This window comes from Hemibagrus wyckioides, linkage group LG20 (genome assembly GCF_019097595.1).
Source record: "Hemibagrus wyckioides isolate EC202008001 linkage group LG20, SWU_Hwy_1.0, whole genome shotgun sequence".
Lineage (NCBI taxonomy): Eukaryota > Metazoa > Chordata > Actinopteri > Siluriformes > Bagridae > Hemibagrus > Hemibagrus wyckioides.
In genome coordinates this window covers 19,018,597-19,035,882 of record NC_080729.1, presented here as the reverse complement: position 1 = coordinate 19,035,882, position 17,286 = coordinate 19,018,597, and the positions used below count along the sequence as shown (strand labels likewise).

General features: G+C 40.7%; 2 protein-coding genes across 3 annotated transcripts; both read right to left on the bottom strand.

Annotated features, from left to right (window-relative positions):
- Positions 1-929: 929 nt before the first annotated feature.
- LOC131371015 (uncharacterized) lies at positions 930-3,642 on the bottom strand. The gene is made up of 2 exons (XM_058418712.1): positions 3,385-3,642; positions 930-2,795 (listed from the first exon to the last, which is right to left on the bottom strand). The coding sequence occupies exon 2, from the start codon at positions 1,599-1,601 to the stop codon at positions 993-995; it is 609 nt and encodes a 202-aa protein (XP_058274695.1). The 5' UTR covers positions 1,602-2,795; positions 3,385-3,642; the 3' UTR covers positions 930-992.
- A 2,600-nt stretch (positions 3,643-6,242) lies between these two features.
- On the bottom strand, positions 6,243-17,073 carry gnb4a (guanine nucleotide binding protein (G protein), beta polypeptide 4a). 2 transcript variants are annotated; one of them, XM_058418660.1, is made up of 10 exons: positions 16,864-17,073; positions 14,595-14,709; positions 13,089-13,127; positions 11,972-12,078; positions 10,729-10,792; positions 10,354-10,516; positions 10,192-10,258; positions 9,718-9,919; positions 8,895-9,111; positions 6,243-8,806 (listed from the first exon to the last, which is right to left on the bottom strand). In XM_058418660.1, the coding sequence occupies exons 2-10, from the start codon at positions 14,649-14,651 to the stop codon at positions 8,700-8,702; spliced, it is 1,023 nt and encodes a 340-aa protein (XP_058274643.1). In that variant the 5' UTR covers positions 14,652-14,709; positions 16,864-17,073; the 3' UTR covers positions 6,243-8,699. The 2 variants fall into 2 exon arrangements, with proteins under 2 accessions (XP_058274643.1, XP_058274641.1); XM_058418658.1 differs by having other exon boundaries at positions 16,868-17,073.
- Between the last annotated feature and the right edge of the window lie 213 nt (positions 17,074-17,286).

The following is a 17,286-nucleotide window of genomic DNA, read 5'->3' as shown; positions in this document are numbered from 1 at the left end:
AGAAGCCACGCCTCTTACTGGGACTCCAATAAGGCGCAAGTCTTTATTTGGGAGTGACAGCCTCCTTTATTCTGAGCCACAGCCACAATGGGCACACTCCCTTTGCTGTGATTGGCCACGCCTCCTTTTTCGTATCTGACAGGAATAAAGGCCATGCCTCCTTTATGGTATCTGACAGGTATAAAGGCCACGCCTCCTTTTTGGTATCTGACAGACAAAGGCCACGCCTCCTTTATGGTATCTGACCAGCACAAAGGCCACACCTCCTTTACTGTATCTGACAAGCATAAAGGGCACGCCTCCTTTATGTTATCTGACAGGCATATAGTCCACACCTCCTTTTTGGTATCTGACAGGCCCTAAGGCCACACTTCCTTTACTGTGACTGGCAGCCAGAAAGGCCACTCCTCCTTATGTGGGACTGTCAGGCACAAAGGCCACACCTCCTTATGTGGGACTGCCAGGCATAAAGGCCACACCTCCTTATGTGGGATTGCTAGGCACAAAAGTCACACCTCCTTTATAGTAAATGAAAGGCACCTAAACACACAAGTTACAGTGTTAACGGAAATTCATTTGATGAATTGTGTAAATAAATAAAGTTAAAACAATTAACACTCCAGTAAATAAAGAGACATATTTGAATAGATACTGGTGCCGATCCGCCCCGATACCCACAATGCAAAAAAAACCCCAAAAAACGTTCAAATCAATACAGAGATGATTTTTCTCTCCGAGTCACTGAGATATGGAGGCAGCACATGGAGGAATGCCTCAGTTTCTTGAGTGGACGAGCTGAAGGCCCTCGAACCCGGCGCCTGAACGCATCTTCACGTCTCCCGTGGAGGCTCCGAGTGCCAGAGACCAGAGGAGTGCAGAGCCTAGAGCTCTTTCTTCTGAGGGGGAAAAAAACCTGAACCTGAAATCAGAGCGAAACGTTCATAAACCATGGTGGAAAATATGCTAATAAATCATGTTTAAACTTGTCAGTGTCAGAACACGACAAGGGTTCGAAGCGTGCTAGCTTCGGGGGGTAAAGTACACAAGAGTGACCACACAGCCTGAGCTTCATTTCTCGTTTCATACGCTGCTTTGGCTGGAAAGCCGTGCATGTGCTTTTTATTTATAGGTGCTGCTTTGGCTGAAGGAATCCAGGAGAGACTGCACGACTTTCCGAGTTGCGCTCGGATCGTGGCCACCGGCTCCAGAATAATCATCGTCTCGACAGAAAGGGGCTGAAAACAATTAGGATTAAGAGAAGAGCTCGGAAAAAATCTGCGTTTGGAAAATTGTTCCGTCTCGCTGTTATTTAGTCTAGGCGAGAAATGTGCGATTTTCCCAGAACTCGGGAGACGTGACGTGATGACGGTCCCTTCTCTGCGACTTGCGAGATGCTTGGAGCTGTCCTGCAGATGCCAGTCCTGCATTCCTGTAGCGCCACGGCCGGCGCAGCGTCTCCGTCTAGCCGGCTCGGGAGGGCTGCTGTGTGCCCGAGCCTTTTCTCTCCGGCTCTCTACGTTTAAAAGCTTGTTATTATAAGAGCGTCGCATCCAGACTCTATAACTCAACCTCTCAGCGAGTCGGGAGGAATTTCGGACCATTCCCGAGGCTCTCAGTGATATTTATTCAGGGCTTTATTTTAGGGACTTTTTATTTATTTATTTTATTTCTGCCTGTTGCTAGAGGAGACATGATTTTGTTTCAGAACAACAGAAACACAAGAAAGAGAGACATTTTGTTATTATGGGATAGAAAAATACAATACAACCCACATCCGGTTCTATCAGGGTGTAACGGTTTTATTAAAGCGATGATAAGACATTTTCCCCCAATAACAAGCTGTTCTTATAGTAACACGCTACCTTCTGATAACGATGAGTTGTTTTCTCACATAGAAATATTTTGTCATTTTTAAGATATTTTCCAGCAATAACAAGATGCTTTTCTCGGAATAACGAAAAGGTTTTTACGATAACGAGATGTTTTTCCATAATAATACGATGTTTTTGACAAGTCTCATGATAGGACTTTTTTTTATACCGTTTTGTGTGGGATGAGACACTTTTCTTAATTAATAACCAGATGTTTTCTCGTACTTGTTTCCTTGTAGTAACAAGACGCTTTGTTTTCTTGCATTAACCAGATGCTGGAGTAGATTTTTTCAACTTTGTGTCACAGCAAAATCCTTCCATAGCGAACTAAATAAAACCTAACTGATGAATAAGTGCGGCTTCACCATAACCAGCAGTGTTTATAGAACTCCTAACCTCGATCCACCACACACACACACGAGTAAACACGCCTCCATGAGCCGAAAGGTCTTCTGAAGCACGGTAGAAACATCTGTGTGCAAAAGATCGTATCCCGCATGGATCCTGGACGAGAAAAGGAATTTCAAGAAGTTCAAAATGAAATCTAGGTGTATTAAAAAAATATGGGAAGAGACATGGAAAGCCTCCAGACCCTGCAAGGCGGTGCAGGATGCTGGAATATCTTAAAACTAAGACTTAGAGACTTGGAAGTGTTCAGGTTTCATTTAAGAATTTTATTTGTTTTTGTAGTTACTGTACATAACACCCAGAAAACACTACAGAAATAGGTGCATTTGTCTTATTTTCTGCTCCCTAAATATCAGTGAAGAAAACTTTTAGCACAGAACAGTATATAGAGACAGACAGACTGCATTATTTGTGTGATTTGTCGTCTTTAAGAGAAAGGGATGTTGTGTAAGGAGTAGAATTTCTCTTAACCTGTTAGAGGCCATGTTGCAGTTTAACTTAGGGAAACACTGCCCTCTGGTGGAGAAAACATGCATAGACAAATTAATTTGCAGAGCAATTGATCTTTTCCTTTTTAAATAGAATAAAAACATCCATCAATAATATATGAATTATAATATATTTCTGTATTTTCAAATCTATAAATTATCCATAGTTTTCCCCTATAACCCGACTTTATCGCGTTAAAATAAAAAAATTACAGTGAGAGATTAAGATGACGCAAAGCGAGCGAGACATTATGTATATTTATTCATATTTTAATAATTTTATTTATCTAGGTAGTGCCTAGGTAATGCTTTTTTTTTTTTTACTAAACACACTAACATAAAACACCCACATTATTACATTTTAAAGCACTGGTGTTTGTCAATCCTATGCTACTCGATACCTTACTAATTCGATTCTGTGTCGATTCTTTTGAATTGTCCGTTTCAATGAATCGATCGCCCGGTTCAATCGATTCAATTAAACCACAAAACAGCACCATAAAAAAATGTACCATCTATTTACTGTATTAGAGTCTAAATATAGTTTGTACTTAACGTTTATAATACGTTTGTTTAACAACCTCAAACCACACGCGATACTAAAAGTGCTTTCTTACCGTGTTTCTTGTGTAGCATCTTTAGCAAACTTAGCAAGTGCTAAAGTCGGATCCATTTCCGTGAACTTAAGACGCCGGCTCGAGTAATAAACAACAAATTAATAAAAAATGTTCGTAAAATGTATGAGACTACATGTTTATGTTTATATTTGTGACACAAGTTAGCCTAGCATCTTTACCAACAAACGCTCATGTAAGCCTTACGTTAATGTTGTAGAGTGAGTTAATTCGTGACGTTTGATTCAGTAAGTTCATCAACTTTGCATCTTCGAATCGACACATTCACTGATTCACTAAGTGAGTCATTTGAGGAAATTCGTGGTAATGACGTGCCGTTCGCCAATGAATCGACTCTTTGAATCGGCTCTTTTAGGTTATCATTGAAAGTACAAAATGACGGAGACTACAATTGCCTTACAGTTCCCCTAAAATTAATTTTAATAATTTAAATAATAAAAAAATATAATAATGTAAAGTAGAAACATGACAATTCTTTGTTTTTGTAATTTTGCTAATAAATAAATAAATAAACAAATAAACAAATACATTAAATAAGCAGAAATGATGTTGCTTGTTATTTTATTAGAAATCAAAAACGTTTCATCATTTATTGAGAATAATAGGTTGCTTTGGGAATATTTTTATAAACATGGAAACCAAACCTGGTTTAATGTTTTTACTCACAAAAAAATAATAAATTAGATAAATAATAATAATAATAATAATAATAATAATAATAATAATAATAATTCGATTAAAGAAGAAAAAAATCATTTTGTTAATTTAGTCTTTTTAAAGACTCAGTATAATTAAAAGGTACAAATATATTTATAAAAATATTAGAGTTTAACAGTTTTTCGTTTTCATATATTATAATTCTGCAATAATTAAATTTTGCCTTTTTTTATTTGATGTGATGGTAGAAATAGGTCTGTCATGTTGTTTGTACTTCCATAAATAGGAAGTAAAACTTCCTCCACACACACACACACACACACACACTTATCTGATGCAGTGACCACGTCGCCCTCTAGCGTTGTTTTGCGGAACTCCCTGAACTTTGTGCCAGCTGCTGTGTTCAGGTTTTAAAGGTCATCAGGCACATCGCTGTGGGAGAGCTGTGTGTGTGTGTGTGTGTGTGTGTGTGTGTGTGTGTGTGTGTGTGTGTCACTGCCGAGCTTCCTGTACGAGGGCTCAGGTGGGGCTTTCAGACATCGACTAGTCTCAAACTGTCTACTCTTTTCATCTGGCTAATTTTCTTTAGATAAAATACTTACCTGTTTCCAATGACAGGTGTGTGTGTGTATCTACTTATATGATGACACGACTCATTAAAAGTCTATTGTTTAATACAGATCAAGCACACAATGTCATACACAGTGAGTGAAAAGGGGCCCCACCCCTTCATTATTAACACCAAGAGCTGGCTGTGTGTGTAATCAAACTCTTGTATTGGAATAAAATGTGTCTGTATCTGTTTGTGTGTATCCAGTACAGTGATTGTGAAGGTGATGATGATGTGGAGTGTAACAGATTTACATCACACACACACACTTTCGTTTTCATGTGACTGTTTCTCGGTAGATGGCATCACATATTTCAGCAAAATTTCTGAGGTGATGAAACAGCAGCTGAGGAGCTGATTTTATCCACCCCCCAAAAAACCTCACACTAAAATCAGTCACAGGAACACCACCCACAAAAAAATACATTAAATTATGTAACATTTAGTTGCTGCACTGCAGGATGTTGAATACAAATGGACAATTTCTGAGTATTTCAGCTTCAACACTGCAGTGTGGGTTTCCCCTCACACACACACACACACACACACACACGAGGAAGTGAAGCCTTTTGCGAATTCGAGGTACTCGGGATTTCTGATCTTGCAATGTCAATGTGTGTGTGTGTGTGTGTTAAACACTTCCGCTGGTCTACACAGGAAGCGGAGAGCTCTGTAGCTCCATTGTTTACTCACTGGATAAAGAACCAGAGCCATTTAGAATTATTGGTTTGTTTGGAACTTTCTAGAATTTCATTAACAGTGTTGTAAAAGTTCACACTAGCAAGACACAGGTCATGTAGTGAGCTCTGATGTTGTTCAGGTGGGCGTGGCCTGACCAGGGTTCGAGAGAGAGAAACAGCAGCAGCTTCACACAACTTCTAACACACACTTCATCTCACAAATAATTTCTAATGTCTCTATCGCTCTATTTCTATTCCTCCCTATCCATCCATCTCTACTTATCTGTCCATCTCTGTCCTTTTCTTTCCATTTCCATATTTCTCTCTCTCCCTCTCCATCCATCGCTATCTATTCATCTCTCCCCATCTCCATATTTGTCTCCCACTTCTTCTACCTTTATCTCTTTATTTGTATCTCTCCCTATCTAGCTATCCATCTCTCTCTCCTCCCTATCTATCCATCCATCCATCTTCATATCTCTCTCCCCCATCCATCTATATCTCTTCTTTTCTCTTTACTTCTCTCTCCCTATTTAGCCATCCATCTCTATTCTTTCATCTCTCTCCCTCTCCTTTCTTCTTATCTAGCCATTTCTATCTCACTGTTCTTCCATCTTTCTCTCTCTATTTCTCCCTAACTTGCCATCCATCTCTCTAATTCTCTCTCTCTCTCCCCCTCCCGATCCATGCATCTCCTCCCCTCTCATCTATCCATCTCTAGATATCTCTTTTCATCCCCACACACACACACAGTTGTACAGGACAGGATAAGGGTAGAGACTTGCTTCAGTCTGTAAACAGGAACTAACTGAAGGTAGGAAGTGAAATTAGTCATTACATCACTTTTTTTCCTGGTGTCTATTTATGTCAAATATTAAAACAAACAAAATCACTCCATGTTTTGTTTGCTTTTAATGTTTGTATTTGTGTTACAAAAATTAAGACATCAGCTGAATACAGAAAAATACACACACCCCTTAGTCCAGAAGAAAAGACGCTAATTTTCTGCCATACTGATGATTTTGCAATCAGCCTGCACTGGGGACACACACACACACACACACACACACACACACACACACACACACCTCTACTGAAAAACTGATCGTCATCACAGCAGGTGAAAGTGTAGAGCCATGGGTCAGACTCAAGAAAGAGAAGCCGGACTCGGGATTTCTGACCGGCTTTTATGCGTTTGAATCGAGAAGTAGTTTATAAAACATCCGTTCACTTACTCTCTCTCACACACACACACACGACAGTAGATGAGAAAATTATACCAAAATCATTTAAATGATTTAATACAACAAAACCGTCTCAATACTGTAGGCAAAAATGACAAAATATTAAAAAAACAAAAACAAAACAAGCTTGAGTGTAGAGTAAAGCGTCCATTGGAAAAATTCGTGGAAAAAACAACAAACATCAGCCTTCATTTCTATTAACTGGCATGAAATGAAATTAAGTCAAGTGAACTACAAACAGTTAAGGCTTGTTCTCTCGACACAGGAGACTGTGCCGTTTTATACCAAAGCTCACATCAACTCACATTATCTCACATTTGGGGAGGGAAAAAAACAAAAAAACAAACAAACAAAAAAAAAAACACCCCCCACACAGGAAATGGAAAGGTTGTAAAATGAATATGTGAATATTTATGGTTATGTGGTGTGTTAATAATGTTTCTCTACTCAGGCTGAATACAACACTGTCCTTAGCACTTTGTGTTTAACATTTTGGCACTGGATATTGTGAATGATACTACAATGATGCCGATTCCTCCAATCTGATTGGTCAGATAACAGTACAAGCTGCTGATCACAAATAAATGAAGAAAAAAAACAAAAAAAAAAACAAGCAGCTGATTGGATCTTAAAATATTCATGTATCAAAGTTTCATATCTCTCTATTGAATACATACAGCTTGAATAAAATCGCCTCTGGTGATGTCGGCCGTGTCGACACGTTCTGGCACGTTGTTAGCAAACCCGAATATGAAATTTATATAGATATATACACACACACCCCCATCAGCTCGTAAAAACTATCGCTGATATTTTTATGATGCTATCAAGCAGAGATACGGTCACATGATCAGCTCCTGGTTCCAATGAATGCTATTGAACAATCTAGTTCCTGTTCTCGCTCACGTTACAGCAGCAATAAACAGTCTTTCCTTCAACAGCTGCTCTTTTCCTTTCTCTTAAAGCAGAGGTCTTATTAGAGAAGCTCCTCAGTCTTGATGGCTCTCTATTATACTGTTAAAGGGCTGACGCTGGAGGCTGCTTCCATAAACAGTACATGGAATTAGTATAGCTTTCCAAGGCTTAGTATAGATGTCCTGTGTTTTTTATTCTAAGGTAAATGCACCATACTTACTTGACACAGTAAGTATGTTTGATTTTAAGGTTTGCTAACAAATGTGCCAGTGAATGAACTGAGACATGATGTAGTACATCACAATATCAATATCTTATCACCTGCTCAGGAGTTTTATTCCTACCCTACATGACCAATACTGGCAATACAGACAGAACCGAAAGTGCCTGTAATGTTGCATCCAACATTCAACACCATACTGTAGGAGTAAACACATTATCGGCACGTGACGGGCACAACGGCAGAGCGGGAGGCACCGCGGCAGACTGACGGCCTGAACGACCGTATCACGAAGGCATTAAAGTGTCATGTGATGCTCTCCTGTACACCTTGCGTGTGCCTTCACCTAAACCGACACTTAAAACATCCAACACGGACCCGTGAGTAGGACGGGTGGACGTCAGCACCAAGAAACCGCATGGCGGGTCAGCTTGTTCGTGGAGAGCTCCAAACTGCTGGCAGTGCCTCTGTGTGTCGCTGTGTGTGTGGGGAAGAATACTACACAAAGTCATAGAAAAATCCATAATTGGGGCAAAAAGAAAACACGATCGGGACGAGCAATACACCCACCTCAAAAATTTCGCACGACATCCAAACACTAAGTGTGTACATTTCACATAGAAGCACAGAGAATAGCAAATGGTATATACACGAAAGTCTATTCCTTAGGATTTTTCAGATTAGGAGGCCACAGACAAAGATGGAGAGAGAGAGAGAGAGAGAGAGAGAGAGAGAGAGAGAGAGAGAGAGAGAGAGAGAGAGAGAGAGAGAGAGAGCTCTGCCTCGCTCATCCTCTGGAAACTGGGAGTGGAACTGGCGGCTTATGCAGGCGTAGGGAAAGGGTCTATTAAGAGATCACCTGGAAAAGGAAGGATAAAAGAAGGGGAAAGGGTTCCTCTGTGGAAGCAGGCCGCTACAATGACTGTGATTGGTCAGAGTGGCACGTCAATCTCCAGTCCTTTCCAATCAGGTCAGTTCCATATCCTGAGGAAGCTGTCCCATGAGCCGGTGGCCACGGCCATGCCATCGTTGGTCACACCTAAACAACTCACCCTGTTATCGTGTCCGGCCAAAACGCCTGTAAAGAAATCCAGTGCGTGACGTGTTTAACAGTCATAAAAGATTTACAGGACTTTTAGCACTCTAGCACTTTTGTGTGGACCCACCTGCACGTTCTCCCTTCAGCGTGTCCCAAACGTTGCAGTTGAAGTCGTCATAGCCGGCGAGGAGCAGGCGGCCGCTCTTGGAGAAGGCTACAGACGTGATGCCGCAGATGATGTTGTCATGAGAGTACATCATGAGCTCCTGATCAGCACGCAGATCGAAAAGGCGGCACGTGGCGTCATCTGAACCGGTTGCAAACGCATTTCCATTGGGGAAGAACTAGAGAGAGAGAGAGACTTAAGATGGGACTAAACACACAGTAGTATCTCACACTTCTAAATTAACCACCTTTTATATACACAGATCAGCCATAACATAATGACCAGTGCCAGGTGACACTGATGATCTCCTCATCATGGCACCTGTTAGTGGGTGGGATATATTAGGCAGCAAGTCAACATTTTGTCCTCAAAGTTGATGTTAGAAGCAGGAAAAATGGACAAGCGTAAGGATTTGAGCGAGTTTGATGAAGGACCAAATTGTGATGGCTAGACCACTGAATCAGAGCATCTCCAAAACTGTAGCTCTTGTGGGGTGTTCCCGGTCTGCAGTGGTCAGTATCTATCAAAAGAATCCTTTAAGTCCTGTAAGCATGGAGGCCTCACCTCACAACTTACAGGACTTAAAGGATCTGCCAGATACCACAGCACACCTTCAGGGATCTAGTGGAGTCCATGCCTCGAACGAGTCAGGGCTGTTTTGGCAGGGGGCCAACACAATATTAGGCAGGTGGTCATAATTTTATGTCTGATCAGTGTGTGTGTGTGTATATATATTATATATATATATATATATATATATTTCTCCAGTACATGTTGCACTCACACAAACGGCGTTGATGTCAGAGACGTGACCGGTAAAGGACTGCCTGCACATGCCGTCTCGGATGTCCCAGAGTTTGGAGGTAGCGTCGCAGGCCCCAGATACGAAGCTCCTGGAGTCGGGGCTCAGAGAGAGACTCATCACATCTCCGCTGTGGCCTGAGAAGATGGTGGCCTGCTGACCGGTCTCTATATCCCACAGAGCACTGAGGAAACACCATGAAGAAAGTCAGCTATGGCTAATAAAAAGATCTGAACAACCCAGTAAAAGCTAGAATTATTAAGCTTACTACACAATTTAGTGATTTGTTTTGCATCCAAATACTTACAATTCAATTTAAAAGATATTATAGTACTAAAGTGTCAGTAAGTACAACAGAATTTTAGAAAACAAATAAAATCATGTCGCTTTCGTGATCTTCGTCACTGTGAATCTGTGTTATCTGACGCAGAGAGCGATGTTGTGTCCTTTACTCACCATGTGGTGTCTCCAGAGCTGGTGACGATCTGGCTATCATCCAAGAAACGACAGCATGACAGATAACCTAATTGGAGGAAAAACAATAAATAAAAGGAAACATTATGAGAACATAACAGCTTCTGGAACATCTAAAAAAAACATCCTTGAAACCATGTTTACCTGTGTGCCCGGGCAGTTCTCTGGTGACCCTGACGTTGCCCTCGCGGGTCTTCAGGCTGTAGATAGAGCAGATGTTGTCCAGGCCTCCACACGCCACGTAGTTCCCGGATGGAGCGTAGGCACACGTCATGACCCAGGACGAGCGCAGAGGAATGGCGTGGATCTGAGAACGGGAAAAAGAAAAGGTGCTAATCACATATACAAAATATCTAGATGTAATCATGGACTAGATACTTCTAGGGATCATTTACTATAAGAAAAGCGGGCGGGGCTTGTTGACATGATAAAGATGGTATGTTTTGGACATGTCTATAAGGATAAATTCATAGATCACCTTTACTTCATCATCATGCATTACTTTTCCGATGCACTTACTTTGTTTGTTGTGTAGCTGTCCCATATAATGAGTTTCCCATCTTGAGACGCGCTCACTAGAAGCCTACATAATAACACAATGTCAGCGTTATTATTAATACACCTAGCATACACTCCAGCACGTTATAGATATACACCCATCAGGTATAACATTATGACCAGTGCCAAGTGAAGTGTATAACACTGAGTATCTCCTCATCATGGCACCTGTTAGTGGGTGGGATATATTAGGCAGCAAGTGAACATTTTGTCCTCAAAGTTGATGTTAGAAGCAGGAAAAAAAAGACATGCGTAAGGATTTGAGCTTTGAGTTTGACGAAGGGCCAAATTGTGATGGCTAGACCACTGGATCAGAGCATCTCCAAAACTGCAGCTCTTGTGGGGTGTTCCCGGTCTGCAGTGGTCAGTATCTATCAAACGTGGTCCACGGAAGGAACAGTGGTGAACCGGCGACAGGGTCATGGATGGCCAAGACATATTGATGCACATGGGGAGCGAAGGCTGGCCTGTGTGATTTGATCCAACAGACCAGCTACTGTTGCTCAGACTGCTGAAGAAGTTAATGCTGGTTCTGAGAGAAAGGTGTCAGAATACACAGTGCAGGACGGGTCAGGACTGTTTTGGCAGCAACACGATATTAGGCAGGTGGTCATAATGTTATGCCTGGTCAGTGTATATTCTTTACAGAGAAGGACATACAGCAGATTTTCCTGGCTTGTAGAATTCAACTGAATTTTTAAAGTCAGCACAAATAACTTCCTTCTTTAAAAAATAAATAAATAAATAAAGAAAGAAATAATCCTAATGTCCTAATCTTCAGGACAAGACGTGCTTACACCAGAGAGATGCTAATTTAACTGCAGCCTTAGTTTGTATGTGTAGCTGACATTTAATGGCTCTAAACAATTTTTCCACCCACCGAGACGAGACAGTTATGCGCACAGCTCGGCTCAGTGGAACAACCGCTTTGAGTTCGGGCAGAGATGGAGAGAGAGAGAGAGAGAGAGAGAGAGAGAGAGAGGGAGAGGGAGAGGGAGAGATGGGAGGGTGGTATAATCTCAGGCCACCATTGAGTTGTGAGCAGGTTGCTGCATTATTCATCAAGTGTACACTGACAGAGCCGCAGGGTTTCTGCCGAGGGAACCCACCCATCCTCCTACTCTCCTCTGAACTTTCTCTTCCTCTCTCCAGCACATGCTCCCTCCATCTGTGTGTGTGTGTGTGTGTGTGTGTGTACACTGACCTGGAATCAGTAGCCCAGTGCATGGCGTAGATTTTGGCTAAATGACCCCGCAGAGTTCGTCTTGTGCGCATCTGGATCCTCCCCACCGAATCCAGTCCAGCTGTGATCTACCAACAAGGTGCAGAGAACGAACCAGCAAATGAAAGAGGGAAAAATAATAACATTGTGGAAAGGTCTGAATGGCAAAGGGTGGGGCTGTGATGAAACGACAAAAAGCCCAAAATGATCCATCGCAATCTGAAATCTCTCTAAAATTAGCGGCAGGATTCGTGTGGAGATAACGTTTAGCTGGTGGCTTGGACATAGCTCTCTTCAAAAATATATATCTCACAGTTCCCTGCAAAAATATTGAGTTATGGGCCGAATTCTCGATTCTGATTGGTCAGAAGGTATAGACATATTGAAGCACTAGTTCTATGTTATTGTTGCTAAAGTAACAGCTACACAAAAAAAAAATAAATACGTAAGAGAGACCTATAATTAAAAAATAAAACAGCATTTTGGGATTTCTCAGTAAAATGACGAGTAGCGTTTTTCCTCCAAGAGATGGACGGAAAAAAAGAAAGAAAAGAAGAGAGGACGATGAGGCAATGAGTGTTTATAGCAGCTATAATGTAACCACCATAACCACCTATTAACCCCGCCCTGCTGTGCTTTTTCTTCCTTATTTATCGAGATAACTCACGAACGAAACGTCCTGTTAAACGTCCAAATCTCTAAATCAGAGCCGAGTCACATTGGTAAAGCTTCAAGATGTTTTAAATTGTTGATAAAGTAAATAAATAAATGCAGAGATTTAATCAGCGCATGATTTACTGCAAACGAGACAAACTTGTTATAAATCTTAGCTTCGTTACATCACTGTTAAATCTATTTAAATGAAGATACAGATAAGATCGCAATTAAAAACCGAACAAAAATCAACAGACGAAAAAATAAAGGAAGAAGATCCTAAGAGTCATGGAAGCGCTGTGATGTGAGAGTGCACATGCGAGAGGGTGTTTAATATTTGATTAACTCGAGAGCATGAATGTTCTGTATGTGTGCTGCACTCACATGAAGACACTAATGCAGAGAAGGGAAGAGAAAAAGCTTTCACATGTGCCGGGTTGCTTACCTGGGACAAACTGGAGTCGCTGCACGCTTTCCTGGCATCCTGCAAGACACAGCATGAAGATTACAGGAGACGGATAATCGGACAAACCAGTAAACAAAAACAACCTCGTTCTCCAGAAAAAGATAAGATGAATAAATCTGGGGGGCTCTAAACTTAACTAAATGGCAATAAAGCAAAGAACGCCTTTAAGTGATGACGCTGAAACTAAAAAAAAAAAAAAAAAAAAGTAGTAAAATTAGTAATAGTAAAATTTCAGGGAGTGAAACAAGATCATTCGCATTCGTTTGGGAGAATATTTTTATATATTGTTTAATATATGTTTAACTTTTATATATTGTATAACGATTTATATTATATTCTTATGTTCTTTTATTACTTGATATTCTTTTTCTTTTAGATTCTTTTGTTTAGTATATTTTCTTATATTTTATATTCTAGTTTTATATTTTTACTTAATTTCTTACATTTATATATTCTAGTTTAACATTTGTATTTAAATTATTTCCTATTTTATATTCTAATTATATTTTTATTTAAATTATTTATATTTTTATATTCTACCTTTACATTTTTATTCAAATTCTATTTCTTATATTTTTATATTCTAGTCTTACATTTTTATTTCCACAATAGGACAGTCGTAAATAACATTTCAGTACATGTCGCACTGTGTATGAGACAAAATTTTAACTTGAATTAAATGTAATGATTTTTTTTTCCACGACGCGTCAATGCTGGACACTAGAGTGGGCACTTAAGGCTCACAAAGCTAGCTAACACACAGAACACATACAGATCCATCAGACAAAAAAACAGGCATTTCTTTGCTAAAAAATAAAAAACAGATATCTGCTCTATTTAATGAATCATATCTTTAAAGCTCACGCTCAAGTGCTTTTAAAGAATCGCAGATGACTCTACAAGCTGCGAAAAGGACAATGCATGATCCGAGTGATCTGATCACAAGTGGACAGTGAAACGCATAGCTGGCATTTCGAGTGACCACTTGTAACCGGATTCCATACGTTCATTTCCGCAGGAAGATAGGCTTCATGCACATTTCTAAATTGTCCCCTGCATTTGTTTTCTTTCTTTACGCCATGCCAGCTTCTATGGCTATATTCATGGCGAGAGTCAGTTTTTGTTATTCAATATTAAAACTATATAAGATGTTTAAGATTAATTTTTTTAAGAACTTTAAACCTGAAATTGGGTTTCTGTATTTGTTTTCCAATAGAACTATCCTGTAGCTCGGATCTACCTGTACACGCTGCTTCACCTGGTCTGCTAACCTGCCAAGAGCAGATAACACGCAAAATAAACTTACATTCAGCTTAAACAAAGCCATACAGTCTCTGTTTTGTCACGAGTAGATGATTTGTGAACATAGAGATAAAGGGAGCGCTATTTTACTAGTGGCTCAGTGGGGACGGCTCCGCACTACCGTTTGCTAACCCGGTGGGTTTTGGATAAAGGGGTTAATGTAAACGTAGTGACCGGACTCACTCGGATCTGATTGCGCAGCTGCTCGGCCTCCTGCCGCAACTGCTCCAGCTCGCTCATGATCCTCCGCTGAGGGCTTCACTCCCGCCTCACTTCTCACGCTGATAAACACGCAGGCCTGCAAAGCAGACAATCTGTTCAATCAGCAGCAAAATAATAAAACAAAAGGGATTTCAGTCTCCTGCTTCAGTGCTGAGAAAACCTAGAGAAAGGATAGATGTTCTTTTCATCCGCGTCATGGCTTCTGTATTTGTATATTTTCTAGCTGAATACGTGCTGTTGAAATTTTTGCCTGTGGATCTTTTTTCCTTCACTACTCTTCAACTTCCAGGTTACAAGCGTAGGCCAGCACCATTTACATCACAGAATTAATTCACACATAAAAAACACACACACAATAGGCAACACCCAAATATCACGATGCTGATTTGGTTTTTCCTCATTACAGTGTGAGCATACAGACCAGAGCTCGACCCTCAGAGCAAATAACACTACTACTAATAAAATTCTAGTAGGTGGAAAGAAAAACATTTGTTCCCAAACCCTGAGAACATGGCATGATGTTTGCCCAATAACAGTAAGAAAACAGCAAGGCACATTTCTTCTAATCCGTTCTCTAATTCCTCTGAAGGTTAGCACATTGAGACACACTGAGGAAATCTGCCCTCTTCCACATACCCAGTGTGTCACAATTGTCTAGTGCTGCTTTGATTGACGGATGAGAGAGACAGGATGCCCCTCCCACTCAGACAGCAGAGATATTTTTACGCTCTTAAACTCTCAGCTACTGATGACTCTGGAGTCTTCAGGATTTGAACACTGACCAAAGACCAACACTCCCAACAACTGGCTCGAAAGATGGAGGTTTGTAAACACAGGTCAAAGTTCACATAGACAAAGTCGGTGTTAAGAGAAACTAACCACTACTAGAAAAAGCACACCCTTTCACACCATAAAGGCAATTACGACTCTACAGCAGCTCATCAAAACAAATCACTTTTGGACATGAACTGAACAAGAACAAAAAAAACCAGGCAATTTATTCAAGACCCAGACACAGAACAGGTCACTCTCCTGTAACATGACGATATCGATATCTATCACAGAAGAATCAGATTAATATGAATAAATGATTCTACACGAGTCAAGATTTCCAGGATTCACAAAACACGTCCAGTGTTGAGTTTCAGCACCAAATAGCTAAAGCTACAATAAAACACAAACCCGAGCAGAAATCAAGGCAGGAAGCAGGAAGTGAGCTGAACCTTCATCCTGTGTTTGACTCAACCCCAAAGTCTGCTCCAGTCTGAATATTTCTATACAGCGATGGCGGCACAATGGTGGCACGATGGCGTACGGATGACATTTAACAAGCTTCCACAAACAACATGACGTCATCACGGAGGTTCTGCTTGACGGCCAAGCCAGTCCAGGGTTTTTGAGAAGTAGGAATCATCCTCCTGTATTCGTAGAAATGACGCTGAAGTCTTTACAGCGCCACCTGTAGCACCGGAGAGCCCTCCTGCGTGACACCCAACGCAAAACCGCAACCAGTGTACCACCTTACAAGCTCACTAAGGTGGTTTCCTTCGCCTACCCTCTCGCAGACGCCGTCTCCGTAGAAGCTGTACAAGCTGTGGCCTTGGTGCACTTTAGCCCGAGTTTCTAAGAACCACAGCTGCAGTGCTTCAAAAACAGGAAGGAAGGAAAGCTGCTCCTTCCTCAGCAAGCATTTCACAGGAGGAAAGAAAAAAAAATACAAGCAGATCAAGATCAAATCTTTCATCTTAACCTAGGAAAATCAGACACAAAGGTTAAAGACATGCCACACCAAAATAAGGAGGAGGAAAAAGAAGACAGCTTGGATTCTGAAGTCAGTGTTTAGACTTCAGCCAACGTAAAAGAGATCCGACTCTTTATTATTACCAGATTAATAAAGATCCCCGATCTGATCAACAAACCGTTTATAATGATGACAGAAAGCTACACTATATAAACACTATATATTGTCGCTCCCACCTAGCAAAACTAGCTCACTCTCCAAGACATAGCAACAATTTCAAACCACATGTTGCTTTCCATAACGTCGACCTGACAAACCACGAAAAGATTACTTTTTGTCCTCTATCAAAAATACTCGGACTTTACAACAAAACAATCGGTTAATAACCTTAAATTCAGCGCCCCTACTTTTACTAGCAAGACTTTCAGCTAGTTCCAGCTTGCTAACAGTTATCCTAGCTGCTAATGGTTTACCGTTTGAAGGCTTTACCTACTGTTGATAGCTCTCGAGATCCGGCAGAAGCTTCCGTCAGTTCCTAATCATGCTTTTGTGGGTTGTTTTTAAATATCTAAATCGCTCATTTTTCCCCGTCTGCGTGTCGTTTGTTATGTCCAGCAAAAACAACAAGGCCTCAGGCGCCAAATTTTGACGCGAATCTGACCAATTCATACCGGGATTACCACCACACCCATACTGATATTGGAACATGGCAACAATCCGGCGAAGGGGGCGTCGACAGAACTAAAACGAAATGTTTTTTATTATAAAAGCTTTAAAATAGTATATATTGATCGAAAACAGAAATAACACACCTTTTTTAGGCATATCAGTGCATTTTTGCAAAACAATCGAGTTCACTAACCAGCTGTGCACCATGAATTAGTTATTAAACCCCCCCTCTTCTGTGAGAAT